Source organism: Neoarius graeffei, chromosome 17 (genome assembly GCF_027579695.1).
Source record: "Neoarius graeffei isolate fNeoGra1 chromosome 17, fNeoGra1.pri, whole genome shotgun sequence".
Classification (NCBI taxonomy): domain Eukaryota; kingdom Metazoa; phylum Chordata; class Actinopteri; order Siluriformes; family Ariidae; genus Neoarius; species Neoarius graeffei.
In genome coordinates this window covers 30,590,874-30,609,215 of record NC_083585.1, presented here as the reverse complement: position 1 = coordinate 30,609,215, position 18,342 = coordinate 30,590,874, and the positions used below count along the sequence as shown (strand labels likewise).

Sequence of the window (18,342 nt, the reverse complement as noted above, 5' to 3'; positions counted from 1 at the left end):
TTTCAGATTCTTAAGAATTAGTTTTTAGGGACTATTCCCATTAAGGCCCGGTATAACGATAACTATAAATAAATCAGTCCCCTGCAGGTTATGTGGTTGGTGGTCACACCAGACCGATAACGATCCCTATAGCCCAGGCCTGGGTTTATCCGTATCGGTGAGATTGCTTCTGAAGCGATTTTTCCAGGCCTGGACCTGATCCGATAAACCATCTGACCAATCAGGTCATTGTTTACATGTGACGTTGTCTGAGCGCGTTATTTTCCCCGGGCGTCTTTGTACATCCTTGTTGCATCATGAAGTCACGGAATACGGATTCACAGAAAATAAAAAAAATATAATACAAAGCACGAATCTTTTATTCACAGATATGTTTTCTGTACAGTATGACCCAGAATAATGTGCTACGACTTGGAAAAAACTTCCATGACTATTCCTAAGTTGCATGCATTTATTTCCCTGAGTGGCAGGACCAAGCGATATTATAGTCGGGGTTATAGTTGTGGTGTGATTTGCTCCAGACTGGAGCTAAATTCAGGTATAGGTATAGTCAGAGTTGTAGTTATAGGTATACACTACCGTTCAAAAGTTTGGGGTCACTTTGAAATGTCCTTATTTTTGAAAGAAAAGCACTGTTCTTTTCAATGAAGATCACTTTAAACTAATCAGAAATCCACTCTATACATTGCTAATGTGGTAAATGACTATTCTAGCTGCAAATGTGTGGTTTTTGGTGCAATATCTCCATAGGTGTATAGAGGCCCATTTCCAGCAACTCTCACTCCAGTGTTCTAATGGTACAATGTGTTTGCTCATTGCCTCAGAAGGCTAATGGATGATTAGAAAACCCTTGTACAATCATGTTAGCACAGCTGAAAACAGTTGAGCTCTTTAGAGAAGCTATAAAACTGACCTTCCTTTGAGCAGATTGAGTTTCTGGAGCATCACATTTGTGGGGTCGATTAAATGCTCAAAATGGCCAGAAAAATGGCTTGACTATATTTTCTATTCATTTTACAACTTATGGTGGGAAATAAAAGTGTGACTTTTCATGGAAAACACAAAATTGTCTGGGTGACCCCAAACTTTTGAATGGTAGTGTAGTTATAGTTATCAGTGTTGTGGGACCGGGCCCTTAGAATGATTCTTGATCATCTTCCTCAGATAAGCCCACAGCCAAAGCTGCAACATCTTCATCTCAGTGGAAGCAGCACCATTTTTAAACAGACATCAAAAACCCATTCACTGGCTTTCGACAAATCATAAATTCATTATCAAACCCGTCAGGTAAGAGGACGCTCTCGGGTGCTGTGTGATCTCATGTTGTGGTTATCCAGAGACTAAATTAAATGGTGGTGTAGTGGTTAGCACTGTCGCCTCACAGCAAGAAGGTTCTGGGTTCACGCCCAGCGGCCGACGGGGGCCTTTCTTTGTGGAGTTCGCATGTTCTCCCCGTGTCTGTGTGGGTTTCCTCCAGGTGCTCCAGTTTCCCCCAAAGACATGCGGTTAGGTTAACATGGGGTGGCCATGGGCTGAAGGTTGGGCTGAAGAGCCCTTGAGCGAGGCACCTAACCCCCAACTGCTCCCCGGACGCTGTAGCGCGGCTGCCCGCTGCTCTGGGTATGTGTGTGTGCTCATTCCTCATGTGTGTGTTCACTGCTTCAGATGGCCTAAATGCAGAAAGGAATTTCACAAGTGTACGTGTGATGAATAAAGTTCTTCTTCCTTTTTCTTATGCATTGTAACCCCAATGTATAACAATCTCCTCGTTAAATCTGTTGGTATAGTCGAACAGAACTGAGTGCATAATCTCTTGGTAATGTTTGTGATGTTGCATGTCTTGGTCTAAAATACAAAGACTTGTATTTCATGTCTGTCACATTATATTGTATATATGTCACAAAATGGTAGTTTTGTTCTGCACTCTTCTATAATTTTTTGAAAAAAGCTAATTTATGCAACTTGATGACATGTCTGTGTATTTTTGCAGGCAACAGGATTCAAGAGCACGTCTCAAACTGGCGTATTATACATTTAAACATGCAGTATACAGAGTACAATATGTTTTATGGAAGTCGATCAGGCTATTTATTTATTTATTTATTTATTTATTTATTTTTAAGTTCATCCGTCCGTCGTTGTCGTCCATCCACAATTTACAAAAATCGCTATTCCTCCGACAGGATTGATCGGATTTCGATCAAACTCGCATACAATGTTCCCCAGGTGGGTGTGCATAAAAGTTTTCAAGATGGTGGTACTTGTAAATACTTGTCATATTTACGATTTTATGGGCGTCTGAAATTTCAAACTCGCACACAGCAACAGTGGCCGGTATGACCAACAGCCTCTTTGAAGTTATTTTTTTTTCCCTCTTTTTGGACAAGAGAAAGTGCGTGTGTGTGTGTCCACTATTTTCAGTCTCCCAAACAACTATGAATAAAGAAATTGCTATCCCAGACACATAATCTGTTTGTCCCACACACCCTTGTTAGTGATTTGTCCACTCCTGTTCACTTTCACCTATTGCAACATATTACACCGCCTTGATTGATTGACCTCATGTTTTTCTGAAAAACTGTGCTTGTTCAAGACTTTCTAAAGTTTGTCTTGCACGTCTCAGAAGCACTTCTAGCAAATTATAAGCCAGATTATTTTTTTTTGTACAAAGCTAATGTTGTAACAGATCATTTCTGTAAAAAAAAATCTTTGTAAAGGACGTCACCATGCTATTCTTTTCATCTGAGTGGATTAACTATTAATCAGCATCTGCCTTTCTCTTTCTTTAACATTCATACTCTGATGTTCAGATCAGTGATTTATTGACTTTGTTAACGATAGATCAGAATTTGCTTTCATTTCCTGATATTTATGTCCAGATGTGTTAAAAAGCTTGGAACATGCCTCCTTTTGTTTGCACCCACCCATTTTTCAAGAGACGGATAATTTTTTTCACAGATATTTTTTGGGCTTTTTTCACCTTTATTGGATAGGACAGTGTAGAGACAGGAAATGAGCGGGAGAGAGAGATGGGGAGGGATCGGGAAATGACCTTGGGTCGGAATCGAACCCGGGTCCCCGGATTTATGGTATGGCGCCTTATCCACCTGAGCCACGACGTGTGTCATATTAGGCTGATTTAAAAAAAAAAAAAAAAGATTAATAGCTTTGAATGTGTACTCTTAGTTTAAGCCCTGGGTGAAGACTGCTTTTGTTGTTAAAAAGGATAAACCAGTACGAAGACCAGAGAGCTGTCTATGGGAGAAAAGCAAGCCATGTTGAAGCTGAGAAAAGAGGGGAAAACCAGTCAGAGCCATTGCTCAAATATTGGATGCAGCCAATACAATAATTTGGAACGTCCTGAAAAAGAACGACACTACTGGTGTACTCACTACCAGACACTGAACAGGTCGGCCAAGGGAAAACGACAGCAGTTGATGATGACTTATGACATCATCTACAACCTCTACAGGACAGTCGTGAAGGTATCGTAATCCACCATTTGAAAAGCAGAAATATAGAGGCTATACCACAATATGAAAACTCCTCATCAGCAGTAAGAATCAGAACGCTAGATTGGAATTCACAACAAAATCCAGAGATGAGCCACAAATGTTCTGGAACCAAGATTAACCTTCAGCAAAGTGATGGAATAGCCAAAGTGTGGAGAAAGTAAGTATGTGCTCCTGATCCAAAACATATGGGATCATCAGTCAGGCATGCTGGAGGTAATGTCATGGCTCAGGCTTGCATGGCTGCCTCTGGACCAGGCTCGCTAATCTTCACTGATGATGTAACTCAGGATGGTGGCAACAGAATAAATTCAGACGTCTACAGAAACATTCCGTCTGCCAGTTTCAGAGAAATGCATCCAATATAATCAGAAGGAACTTCATCATGCAGCAAGACCCAAAACACACTGCCAACACAACAAAGGACTTCATTGAGGGAAAAATATTTAAATATGGAAGGAATATTTAAGTTATTCCATGAAATCGAGTCGTACATGAGCTGATAGCCGACGAGCTGCGTAGTGCTGAGTCGGCTATAAGCCATGTACAATGAGATTGAGTGGAATAACTGTTTTATTCTATCCACATTCACTGGATTTTGAGAAACAGAGCATTTTTATTTTTGTTTTTTGCAAATTGGATAAATAACTTGATACAAAACATCCAATAAAATCATTTCCGCTTAGAATGTAAAGAAACCGGCGAAATGGCAGTAGCAATTTGTGAAAAATGCTATAATAATAATAATTCTTGAAAAATAACAAAGATACGTTCTTACAATCAAATACTTTTATTCCATATTTTGATGCTGCTTTTTTTTGTATTTTTTGGAGTTTTGTTTTCGAGTAGTGTTTATTTCGTCCTCGGTTGGTTCAGCAACACACTCCGCCATTTTGTTTTTCTCTACTCGTGGTATATGAGCTGATATCCTAGTAGTAGAGTAGCCAAACAGTGTGTGCGATTGCTCATATCCAATGAACATGGATCAAATAATAAATGTTAGTCTTAAACTAGATATCTGTTCCAATACTTTTGTTCACCTAAAGATTGGTCGGTCTGCCACCAAAGGTGCCATGCTCTATGTTCTAGATGTGAATATCAGGAACTGAAAACTGAAATTCTAGTCTATAAGCTCAAAATCATCTTTTGATCTCAAAAAGGAATGTCTTCAGTGTATAGCCCCCCCAAAAAAGAAAGTTGGTCTTGCTGTTCCAATACTTTCAGAGGGGATTGTGTGTATGTATACACAAGGAGTTCTATTTACTCAGAGTTCAGTTCAGATGTACTTGTTTGTTTGACTGGGCTACTTGTGTGTGTGTGTCAGGTTTACAGGAGCAGACACACTGGTGATGGGTGATGTGACGTACGGAGCCTGCTGTGTAGACGACTTTACTGCCCGAGCTCTCGGAGCTGACTTCATGGTGCACTACGGACACAGCTGCCTGAGTGAGTGTCGTACACTCTGTTACCTTCGTGTGGAATTAATTCAATAAACTGCAAACTAGTTTTCAAAAAAATTTTTGAAACATTACATTTTAAAAGTGATGCATTGAGTGTGAAAGTCTAAAACTGTCAGAACCCAACGCTGTTGTGGTTTAAACAAGTTTTGGGGATTGTATTAAGTACTTTGTGTTAAAATGGTTTGAAAAGTGAAGGCTTTACCCTGTAATGTTCTCTAATTCCTTTAAAAATTGCATTCACATTTCACTTGTGTAAAAGATGATACCTGGGTTGCACCAGCAAATAATAAACTGTAACCTGGTTTTAAAATCAAAGAAATAAGTGAAATAGTTCCTTGAAAGAAATTATAGGCTATAACTTTCACTATATATCATGAAATGATAGAAAAAGAGAACTGATATTTAAATAATATTGGCTGGCGTTGAGTGGTATATCAGATATATTCCATTCAGCTAGCATGATATTGAACGAATCGAAGCCTCGTTCAGTATCATGCTAGCTGAATGGAATATATCTGATATACCACGAAAAAATCCCCAGCCATTATTATTATTATTATTATTATTATTATTATTATTATACATACACACACTCTTCATATCAGCATTCTCGAAGGCCAACGCGAGCTTAGCTGCGACTCGGTGCTGTTAGCTCGGCAGTCCAGTTCTCTTCTAGCCGGTGTAGCATTCAGCAGTAACATTAGCAAAGGCCAATCCTAGCTTACCCGCGACTCAGTGCTGTTAGCGCAGCAGTCCAGTTACCTTCCAGCCGGTGTAGTGTTAGCAAAGGCCAATGTTAGTACAGTCAAGCTGAATATTATTTTCCCTGTGTGATTTACTTAATTACTTTTAAACTCAACATCAACAGCTACACACACTGGAGTGACCTGGCAGCCAAAATTCTCTCAAAATCTTCCGTATTTTACGAAGCAAACCTGGCGGCCATGTTTGTTTACAAACTGTCACAGTCACTCGCTAGCACGGAAGTTTTACATCTCTGACATGTCTCTTTTCCAGTTTTTCGACGTCTGTTGGGCTGTTTTTCTCTTGTAAATATGCTTGAAAAAAGCACAACTTTATTCATCACACATTTGTGAAATTCCTCTCTGCATTTAACCCATCTGAAGCAGTGAACACACACATGCACATACCCAGAGCAGTGGGCAGCCATGCTAACAGCGCCCGGGGAGCAGTTGGGAGTTAGGTGCCTCGCTCAAGGGCACCTCAGCCCAAGGCCATCCCATATTAACCTAACCGCATGTCTTTGGACTGTGGGGGAAACCCACACAGACACGGGGAGAACATGCAAACTCCGCACACAAAGGCCCTCGTCGGCTGCTGGGCTCGAACCCAGAACCTTCTTGCTGTGAGGCGACCGTGCTAACCACTACACCACCGTGCCACCCACACCACCATGCCGCCCCGAATATCTAATGAAGTTTTGGTAGCCTTTCGGGCGTTCAGCGTGTCTTTTTAGTTTCAGTTTTCAGTTTATTTATGTGATGCTTAAACCTACGGTAGCACTGGATTAGCCTCGTCTTCTCACGGACAAAGAAATGATTGTGCGCATGCTCAGCAGAAAAGTTTTGTCATTGGATCTTCACATGAGTTCCGACGTGTGACGTCGTGTTGTCTTGACAATGTGCAATATTGTAACAATATTGCACGCTCATTCTCCATTAGGGAGAGTGGCGTAATACATGGAGGATAAGTGATATGATGACAATATTGCATGCCATCAATAAACCCGCTAGTAGGGCATAGAGTACATGTTTTTGCCACGTGGTGAATACGTCAGGTGGACAATTAAAATTAAGACCAGGTCACACGTTATATTTTTTATGGATTTGTTAATCCTTTTAAAACTACTTTGTGTTACATGCTTCTAATTAAAATAAACCTGAGATGAATGAATTAATTAAAGCTAAACTCTACTGAATCAAAGATTTGTTGGTGTTACAAAGCTTGAACAGTGGAATAGTTTGAATATTCACTAGACTCTGATTTGAACGTGAGCAGGAGTACTGCACCTGGGCATTCTGTCAGTTATTAGGTCAGTTTTTGTGATAAATTGTCATCACACCCTTTCCTGAAATATCTGCATATTATCAGTAATTAACTAGAAAATGCATTAGTGCTCTCATTAAATATCTGCTGATTGATCTTAAAATATGAGATTTTTTTATATTGAATATTTTTCTCCTTGTTTCTGTCAGTTGTTTTATTTATACAGAGGTTAATTAAACCCTTTTTAAAAAAAAAAAGATTGTTAATGAAAATTATCATAGTCACATCAGGTACTGGGCGGCACGGTGGTGTAGTGGTTAGCGCTGTCGCCTCACAGCAAGAAGGTCCTGGGTTCGAGCCCCGGGGCCGGCGAGGGCCTTTCTGTGTGGAGTTTGCATGTTCTCCCCGTGTCCGCGTGGGTTTCCTCCGGGTGCTCCGGTTTCCCCCACAGTCCAAAGACATGCAGGTTAGGTTAACTGGTGACTCTAAATTGACCGTAGGTGTGAATGGTTGTCAGTGTCTATGTGTCAGCCCTGTGATGACCTGGCGACTTGTCCAGGGTGTACCCCGCCTTTCGCCCGTAGTCAGCTGGGATAGGCTCCAGCTTGCCTGTGACCCTGTAGAAGGGTAAAGCGGCTAGAGATAATGAGATGAGATGAGAATGAGACATCAGGTACTGTCTTGTTGTTAGCAAGTCTAAATATTGTCATATGCTTAACAGGCTGGGAAAGCTCTGAACTTTTTTGTTTCTCTTTTGTCTGTATCTTAATCAGAAATAAGGTTCTATCAGTTGAAATTAGGCGTATCAGACACTCGCTGGCCGTGCTGTGAAAATTGTGCATGCAGATGCTCATCCAAGTTTCCAAATCTGTCATTACTTCACTCTTGAATATTTTCTATTGTGGATAGTATCATTAAAAGGCTTGTAATTTCTGCTTTCCAAAGAAATTTATGTCGTTAAGGTCTATTGAGTCCTTTGGGAGGAACAATAGGTTGAATTTGGTACAACAAAATAAAAACTCTGCTCATGTGACGTCAGGAAACTGCTGGTGATTTTCTTTTTGAGTCACAGGAAAGTGGTCAATCTCTCTCTCTCCCCTGATCAGTTTCCGAATCATGAATATCAATCAGATAACTTTTACAGTATAGGGATGTTCTCTCACTGTTTCTGATGAAGTATTCAGCAAAATTTTCCATCAGCTAGTTTTGACGTTATGCTTTACCTACTTATTTTTTTCAAATCAAACTGATTCATGTGAATAAATAACTATTTTAGAATATAACTGGAGTTGTTTTGATAAAAAAAATATTGATCTTAGTAGTCAGAATGATATTTAAAAAAAACAGAAATCAGAAACGCGAGCGTCAATTTCAGTTCATTTAAGTGGAATTGTTCACTGGATGTGGCTCACACATTTTTTTTTTTTAAGATTAGGCCACACCAATTTAATTGGTTGGTTCTCGGATTTTTTCAGGAAAAATATGAAGCGAGCACGCGAAATAAAAATAAAATTTTAAAAATGCTCTGATGGTAAAATTAGCGGTGGAAATAGAGGGCTTTCATAATAGAGAAACAAAACAAAGACAATACATTATTGTTATACATTTCATATGGCTCTTTTAATAGCTTATCTTATTTCCACCCATATGCATCTGGCTGCACGTCTTTTATCAGGCAAACCAGTAAACAGGCTAAATAAACGATTGAATTACAGTCAATTGAACATCTACAATGCACAGAAAAAAAGATTTGACCAGGAGTCGGCTACTTCTGATGGCTAAATACGTCGAATGATTTTTTGTTTGCCCCTCACATCAATCAGTGAAATATATAAATCAAACCCACCTCCACAGAGTTGTTGTCCAAGTTGGCACTTCGCAGGGTAACGAGCTAACGGCATCTTGAGTACAACTGCAAAGTTTTCCCCCTCTTGAATTTCGACACACCTGTCAAAGATTTTACGCTTCTGTTCGCTGAATATCCTAACAATCACAAACAGGCTTTGCAGGATTCCCCTCCACAGCCATGTTTCTTCCACAGGTCTTTATCTAAAGTGAAAGGGGCGATTTGATTGGTTTTCAATGTCACGTGACCTCAACCTGCAGTCGATTTTTATTTATTTATTTATTTTCATTTTGCATTTTCTTCAAGCGGCGATTCTGAGAACCAACTAATCGATGGCCTTAGCCTTGAAAGCTGTGAATATTAAGAATCATTTATATTCTTTATACACTAGTAGGCCCTACTTTTGAGAAATCCAAAGGCCTACAGAGCACAAAGAGGCTATTTAGAAAAAAATCCTTTATTACTTTTTTTTATTGAGTGTACCAATTTAACGGTTTCACCTAATTAGCATAATAAATACTAATGAAATGCTAATTTGCATAATTTATTTGTACTAATTTTTCAAGCTTTGTGTTCAGTATACAACCATCTATGTGCCTGCCAATTTCCATGTAAATATCTTGAAAAATAGAAAAGTTATTAAGACAAAACATTTGATCTCATTGGTTAATGAGGCCCATTTTGGACCATGTGATCCTCATACAGACTATTAGGGAAGTTTCCTAAAACTTAAGCCGTTTTTTTAATCTTTGATTTGTAATATCTCAAGAACGGATACACATATTTGAATTCTGTAAAACGTATGTTATTCTTCATTCAATTCTGAATTCGATGAGAGCCGTTTCAAGCAATTTGGATTGAATTTGAATTTTCACCTGATATGCCTAGTTTCAACTCCGGTTCCCGCCAAAAGTGAAAAAGGAGAGAATTGCACTTGGTTTCCAATTCAGTTCCACTGAGACGCACCGACCCACTGCAAATACTATTTCCCTCATCTCATTATCTCTAGCCACTTTATCCTGTTCTACAGGGTCGCAGGCAAGCTGGAGCCTATCCCAGCTGACTATGGGTGAAAGGCGGGGTACACCCTGGACAAGTCGCCAGGTCATCACAGGGCTGACACATAGACACAGACAACCATTCACATTCACACCTACGGTCAATTTAGAGTCACCAGTTAACCTAACCTGCATGTCTTTGGACTGTGGGGGAAACCGGAGCACCCGGAGGAAACCCACGCGGACACGGGGAGAACATGCAAACTCCACACAGAAAGGCCTTCGCCGGCCCCGGGGCTCGAACCCGGACCTTCTTGCTGTGAGGCGACAGCGCTAACCACTACACCACCGTGCCGCCCCCGCTCCGCAAATACTATTTATTAATTTAATTTGCATTAAATTAGCATGAAATTTAATTAAAATATTTTTTAAAATGTATTTATTCTGTAGTTGTTTTGCTGATGTTTTGAACATAATTCCTCAGTAAGGATTGCAGTACACAGTGAGGCTGTACAGTACATTTATACCCAGTGGGCTGTTTCGCAATCATGGATGTCTTTTTGAATAACACCAACTAATTCCTGCACCGAGGTCCAGTATATATACACTGGAGTTTCTTCTACCTTATTTTACCGGGACACACCCGCCCTACCTACAGCAGTAATGTCTCTTATAAGTACTTCTAAAAATGTCTGTAAGAGTCGAATGCGGTCTCAGTTTTGAGCTTGTGGTCTTTTCATTTAATTCTGCCTTAATTATTACATTTAGATTTTACTGGTTAAATTCACAATTGCATTTTTTTCACACTAACTAGGTTTTACTTTGGGACGTATACGTTCATTCACAATAGAAAGATATTTAAGTGGAAGTTACTTTTTTTTTGTAACCTAAGGCTACGTTTACACTAGACCGTATCTGTCTCGTTTTCTTCGCGGATGCACTGTCCGTTTACATTAAACCGCCTGGAAACGGGAATCCGCCAGCGTCCACGTATTCAATCCAGATCGTGTCTGGTCCGATGCTGTGTAAACATTCAAAATACGCGGATACGCTGTGCTGAGCTCTAGCTGGCGTCTCATTGGACAACGTCACTGTGACATCCACCTTCCTGATTCGCTGGCGTTGGTCATGTGACGCGACTGCTGAAAAACGGCGCGGACTTCCGCCTTGTATCACCTTTCATTAAAGAGTATAAAAGTATGAAAATACTGCAAATACTGATGCAAATACTGCCCATTGTGTAGTTATGATTGTCTTTAGGCTTGCCATCCTTCCACTTGCAAGCAGTAAGTGATATGCGCTGGGATCACACACACAGCGGCTCAGTCTCGAATCGTGGCTTGTGCACTTCACTCGCGCGCTGTGTGAGCTGCGCAGGGCCGGAGTGCGCACCCTCCAGAGGGCACTCGCTGTTCAGGGCGGAGTGATTTGGAGCGCAGGATGCCTGCGGAGCCGAGCGTATCCGCGTATTGGCGTTGCTGTGTGCACGGCTAACGGTTTTAGTGTAAACGCGAATCGTTTTAAGAACGTTAATCTGATGATCCGCTGATTCGACGTAATGTAAACGTAGCCTAAGTGCCTCTGACAGGGTCCTTTGTCCATCAAAAATGTCCTCTCTGGAAAACACTCACCATATCATGAGGTTGTAAACGATTTATTAAGAAAATATTTGTCTCTTTTGAAGCAGAATACTCTGTAGTTGTTGCACAGTAAAAAAAAAAACAGGACATGAGACAGATGCGAGACACATCTGCAGCAGAGCTTCACATGTGGTTGAAATGTGAGTCCGTCAAAAAGTGTCCCCTCCAGAAAACCACAAGCATCATCACCATTTCAGCTGTTATTCCAGTTAGCACCATATACAAACATCGCTGCACGGTACTGAAAATTTGTACTTCAAATCACAGACATTTCAGCAGTTTTTCACTTTGTATACCTGACTCTTGTGGACTATAAGAAAGTGGGTCAGTTTTAGAAAGGCATTATGTGCCTCTTCTCAAAACATGTAACATGTCCAGTATCTGACCTGTAATTTCCATCTCAAAAGGTGATTTTTGGCAGTGAAGAAACAAAAATCTAAGGTTTGATTTTTGGACTATTGACTTAGACGACCTTTATTGTCATTCAGTCTGCAACAAGTGTAAACACAACGAATTTTCGTTGCAATTTGGCTCAGCGCAGAAATAAATATGAAGTGTATTAAATTAAATTATGCATCAGCAAAAATATTATAAAAAGTGCAAGAGTATAAAGTGACCTGTGGGATTTGGAATGTTCAAGTATAAATAGAAGTTTAGAGTTTGGGTTTGGAGTTCAGCAGTCTGGTGACCTGGGGGAAAAAGCTGTTACAGAACCTGGTGGTCCTGCACCGAATGCTGTGGAACCTCTTTCCAGAGTCCAGGAGGGAGAACAGACCATAGTGAGGGTGTGAGGGGTCACTGATGATGTTTCTAGCTCGGGATATGGAGCGCTTAAGTGCGATGTCCTGAATGGAGGGAAGAGAAATCCCAATGATTTTCTCTGCTGTCCTTCCTCACCACTCTCCTCACAGTCTTCCAGTCAGAGGCACTGCAGCTTCCAGACCACACAGAGATGCAGCTGGTTAGAACGCTCTCTGTGGTGCTTCTGTAGAATGTAGTGAAGATGGGCGGGGGCAGGTGGGCTCTCCTCATCCTACGCAGGAAGTTCTTCCTGACCAGTGACGCGGTGTTCACAGACCAGGTGAAGTTGTCTGTGATGTGCACCCCCAGGAACTTGGTGCTATTGACCACCTCCACAGCCGTGTTGTTGATGAGAAGTGGAGCGTGTCCGGGCTGGTTCTTCCTAAAGTCAACCATGATCTCTTCGGTTTTGTCCACGTTCAGGATCAGGTTGTTTTCTCTGCACAGCCCACCAGCTGCTCCACCTCCTCTCTGTAGGCCAGGTCGTTGTCGTCCTTGATGAGGCCCACCACTGTTGTGTCGTCCGCAAACTTCTCAATGTGGTTGCTGGCAGCCCTGGGGACGCAGTCGTGTGTCATCAAACTGAACAGCAGAGGGCTTAGGACACAGCCCTGAGGGGAGCCTGAGGACACTGGAGGTGTGCTGTCCAACCTGCACTGACTGTGGTCTTTCAGTGAGGAAGTCTAGCAGCCAGTTGCACAGGGGGGTGCTGAAGCACAGGGGATCTAGTTTGTTCACCAGATCCTGTAGAATGATGGTATTAAACGCTGAACTGAAGTCCAGAAACAGCATCCGCACATGAATGTTCTTCTCCTCCAGGTGTGCAAGGCTCAGGTGAAGAGCGGAAGAGATGGCGTCTTCGGTGGAGCGGTCTGGCCGGTATTGTGGACCTGAAAAGTATACCCTGATTGTGAAACAGCCCTAATAGAAATTCAGCCACAGAAGAATAATTGCCTGCTGGTAGCTCACTTTTGTAAAAGACTTGTTTTTATATTTAATAAAAGGATTTATATTAATAAAGGATGCCTAAATAACATGCATTAATTTAGGTTCCTTTTCCTACAGCAAAGATTAAAAGACCCCCCCCCCAAAAAAGTTTAGCCTTCAAGCACAGAAGTATAATGAAAATTTTAATAGAAAATAATATTCAATCAGTGAAATTTGTTCTGACACTGCTAATAAATATCAGTTTGTGGTGCATTACTTAAATTCGGAAACGCAGTGAGGTGTAGAATAATTTTCTTCTCCGTCTCGTTCACTCATCTATTTCGTATAAGGACCTTGTTTTAGCAGAAAGCTGAGTGACAGAAGGGGTTTGGGGTAAGGGTGTTTCAGCACCTCGAAGGAGTCTGGAGATATCCCAATGCTCTCAGGCTGCAGCCAACCCATAGAGTCGCTGTGTCAAGAAGTGTGAGCGTCATAGATTTAGTTGTGTAAGTGCTAAGCAGAGCTGTTTTCAATAGCTCAGCATGGAAACCATTCAATGTGTGGTATATGAAGGATCGTGGCCCTTTCTAAGGCCCCTGCTGCACATTAACCCAGTGGATCAATGAAGGGCGTGCATCAAGTTTGTCCTTTGGAAAGCGCCTGCCTGGAGGAGCTTGGGCCCATGCCTCCTGCCGCCAGTCTGCTGGCCCACATACAGTAGGAAGGAAATGCTAAATCAATACGGTCAATATATCTCTAGAACAATCCCTCCTTTCCTAAATATCAACACTCACCAGCAGAATATTAATGCAGCACCTGTAGCTCAAAGCCAAGGGTTGGCGGACACTGTATGCGCGCGCACGCACACTGATCGCTTGAGATTATTAGCTAATTTTCTTACCTTGAGTTGCTTATCACCTTTATGGAGGTTAGAGGAAATTAACTTAATATCCAATATATTAGTTCCATTAAATTAGCCAAAATTGACAGCACTTTATTGGCACAACGGTTAGAATGGAAATCTCTAGTGACAATTCAGGGTGCCATGATTGTAAAACAAATCTCTGCATCTTGACTGAGATTGGATTATACTATAGCTACATAATAGTAAAGCTATATTATACTTTATTCTATCCACATTCACTGGATATGCGCAATTGTGCGCTCTGATTGGCTACTCTACTACTAGGCTATCAGCTCATATTGCTGGGTTTCACGTGACGTCACATCCGCCTCATTAGTTATTCCAAACTTTCACCGGTGGTCTACCAAAGCTCAGTTGATAAAGCATTTGTACGGAGAAGGTGCATTGCTCACATGAAAAATGCCTTACGCTTGCGGTGTTTTAGGTTGTTCAAATCGATCAAACCGTGAAACTGATAAAAGTTTCTTCAGGGTTCCCTGTGAACTAATAAAAAAGGGTAAACAGACACAGGATTTCACAAAAAGACGTGGAGAAAGGTGGCTTTTGAACCTCTCACTGAAATCGAAGGGAGCCAAGTCGAAGCATGCTCGAGTTTGCAGTGATCACTTGGTGAAAGGTTTGTATTTCCCTCTCAGCTATGTCCTTAGTGTTTTCCAAGTACTTTTCTTGCTATGTGGTGGTGTTATTTTACGCTACTTTTTTTTAAAAGTCACGAAGCACTAAAGTCCCCAGCTGTTTCTTTGTTTACTCCTCACGAAGTCCACATGCATGAAGGTCGCGACACAATTCTTCCCCAGCCGTACAGTTACAATGCGCCGTGATCACTTCTCCGTCTTGTTTAACTAAGATCCAGGTCTTTAAAGGGGTTTCTGATGATCTTTGTTTTGATTTACCTGAGAGATAAGAGCCAACACAAGTGAGAATCAAGCCAACTGTTGTTTGTTTACACTTCAGCTTGCAGTCCTTCGTTGTAAAGACGTGAACGAAAAGCTTAAAAAAAACACGTACACGGGCAAAAACAATACAGGATTCATTCAACAGCGACTTGATAGCGAGGTTCTTTACCCAGCCACATACAAAAAAGTTGTAAGCCTGCATACTCTTCCACGCTTTCATCTGTTTTGCGGTGTAGAAGGACGTCTGCAACACCAGATAGTTTGTTTGAGATGTCGGGGAACTCGACTGAAGGGTAGTTTTCGAGATCGTATGACAAATCCTTCTTTCCCAGTCTGTAGGGGTCGATTCCATTGCACACAGCAATCTTCTGAATATATCTAAAGTGAGCAGTGGCTTCTAGATTACGAGCATACGCTGATAAGTTATCGCTAGTTGTTTGCACTACGGCAGGTTTGGACCACCAGCTATTTCACTTCCGGTAAAACCGCTAAGAAAAGTCACATGACTGAAACCCAGCAATACCATGAGTAGAGAAAAACAAAATGGCAGAGTGTTTTGCTGAACCAACCGAGGATGAAATAAAAACTCGACCTGAAAACAAAAACCCAAAAAATAAAAATAAAAATGGAATGAAAGTATTTGATGGTAAGAACGTATCTTTTTTTTTTTTTCCAAGAATAATTATTATAGCATTTTTTCACAAATTGCTACTGTCATTTCGACGGTTTGTTTCCATTCTAGGCGGAAGTTATTTTGTTGGATGTTTTGTAGGAGGTTTTCATTTATCAATTTTGCAAAAAAATAAAAATGCTCTGTTTCTCAAAATCCAGTGAATGTGGATAGAATAAAACAGTTATTCCATGAAATCGAGTCGTACATGAGCTGATAGCCGACGAGGCGCGTAGCACCGAGTAGGCTATAAGCCATGTCCAACGAGATTGAGTTGAGCACTTCACTATGAGCACTTGCTGCTTCTGAAACATCCCGTTTCCATCCATCATGGGAAAACAGAAGATTTTTTCCCATTAGGACTGTCAGAACAAATTTCACTTTTATTCATCTCATTCTCATTAACTGTAGCCGCTTTATCCTGTTCTACAGGGTCACAGGCAAGCTGGAGCCTATCCCAGCTGACTACGGGCGAAAGGCGGGGTACACCCTAGACAAGTCGCCAGGTCATCACAGGGCTGACACATAGACACAGACAACCATTCACACTCACATTCACACCTACGGTCAATTTAGAGTCACCAGTTAACCTAACCTGCATGTCTTTGGACTGTGGGGGAAACCGGAGCACCCGGAGGAAACCCACGCGGACACGGGGAGAACATGCAAACTCCGCACAGAAAGGCCCTCGCCGGCCACGGGGCTCGAACCCGGACCTTCTTGCTGTGAGTCAACAGTGCAAACCACTGCACCACTGTGCCGCCCACTTTTATTCAAATCTTCATAATATTTAATGCGAATGTTCTAGGCTACAGAGTTAGGACGTTAACTTGCACAATAGCTTTTACCTTTTCTGCAGTTTCATCCATACAGTACTCTCCAATGAAATGTCAGCATAGCAGTGTCTGCATGACTCAGTGCTCTTTTCATTGCTTGTACACTGTCTGTGGTACAAGCAATGAAAAGAGTACTGGGTGGTTTAAAAACATGTATACACTGCCTACATACTGTAGGCTTGAAGTAGCTGGTTAGGTGTGAGTGCCAAAACATTGCCTGCTTTTGGTAGGTAGGTAGGTATATATTAATTTCAAGCCCTTAAAGGGCATATCCTGGACCAATTTAGTGTTTTTTTGTTTGTTTGTTTGTTTGTTTTTTTAATATGAAAGTATGTCCCTTTACACACTCCTCCAGAAGGGTAATTTTGCACAAGGCCATCTGTCTACAGCAGAAAAAAAATAAAATAACAAAACGCATCTGGAAAAATCCCAAGGGAGTCTGGAGCCAGATTGATCCGGATTCGTGACATCACGTGCGGATCCGCCGGCAGGCTGAGAGACCCTGCATGGACACTTTTTTTTGTGTGTCAATAAATAACATTATCCGTGTACCACACAAACACAGGAACACCTAATTTAGAGTATAGTCTCTATTTCTTACCCCGGCAACAGTCAACTTGTGAATTGACGATTTTCTTGGTCTTTTTCTTGACTCTGCTTGGTCCTCGGCTTCGAGGGCCTCAGTGGATGCGGCACTTCGCCTTCTGTCAGGGGAGACGAATGTGGCTGGCTCCTTTGGTGACGCTGACACAAATGCAGACGGTGTTGCTTTGGGCATTCGAACAGATGGAACTCTGTCTTTTTTCAGATCAAGTTGCTTCTTGAAGCCCATTTCCCACTGCAGATAGTTCTCAAAGTCATCGGGCTTTATGAAGTGAGCCCCGCATATGATGTTGTGGTCTGTTGCATGTTGTCAGTTTTTCCGGGTGCCTCGCACGAAACACTCCCATTTCTCTCTCATTGTCCGGTCTTTTGGGAAACGATGAGTACTAATCCCATCAAGATTGGTGTTGCTACACCCTCCTACGATACATCTGTTAACCATTTTAATAATTACGTGATAACGTTGAAGAAATTTGCAGAAAACCACCAGGTCGTTTTCTCATAAACAAACCAGCGCTGACGTAGGATTCAGAAGGAGGCGTCCTGCAGATGACGTCACGAAAATCAATGTTTGCCGGGAAATCCAAATGCCAATTTTTTTCAGAGGCGGACCAATTCGCCTCAAATGGCTTGATTTCAGCTGAATGTTTCTGGTACTGCAGAAGGGAAAAAAAAATTTGCACAAAATGCAAAATGTGACCGATACTTGACCAAAGTTTAATATTAAATTAGAGAATTACATTGATCTTGCTCCTGAATTTACCCAAGATGTGCCCTTTAAGCTGCTAGCGCACCATTATGCTATGGACCCTTTTCACGTGACGTCACGACAAACGCGGCCGCCATTTTGGACATGAACTACCAGTAGTCTACCACAGCCAACAATGAGGAACGACGGCGAAGCATCGAAAGGAATATAGCCATCAAAGAAAGTTTTTACTTTCAGCAAGACTTCCATCATGCCATTATATTGTTGTGCACCTGGATGTAGTAACCATCAACACACAAGGCAAGACTTATCATTTTATCGGATCCCGACAGATGCTGACCGACGGAGAAGATGGACGGTCTCTAAAATATTGGCAAAATGATGTTTATTGACATAGCAATCGTGTGTAACGGGAAGCATTTGCATATCCGAAGTGTTGTGTTTACATCAAAGATAAAATAAACCGATATGACAACGACTGCTGCTGCCAGGTTGGGGACACAAACTAGTAG

At 41.5% G+C, this 18,342-nt stretch overlaps 1 protein-coding gene across 2 annotated transcripts in view; it reads left to right on the top strand.

The window, feature by feature from the left end:
• Window positions 1-18,342, top strand: part of dph1 (diphthamide biosynthesis 1) — a 309,721-nt gene that overhangs the window by 204,849 nt on the left and 86,530 nt on the right. For both annotated transcript variants that reach the window (XM_060898077.1, XM_060898076.1), the window contains one exon: window positions 4,837-4,958. In XM_060898077.1, the coding sequence (XP_060754060.1) occupies window positions 4,837-4,958 (122 nt within the window). The remainder of the gene's footprint in view (window positions 1-4,836; window positions 4,959-18,342) is intronic.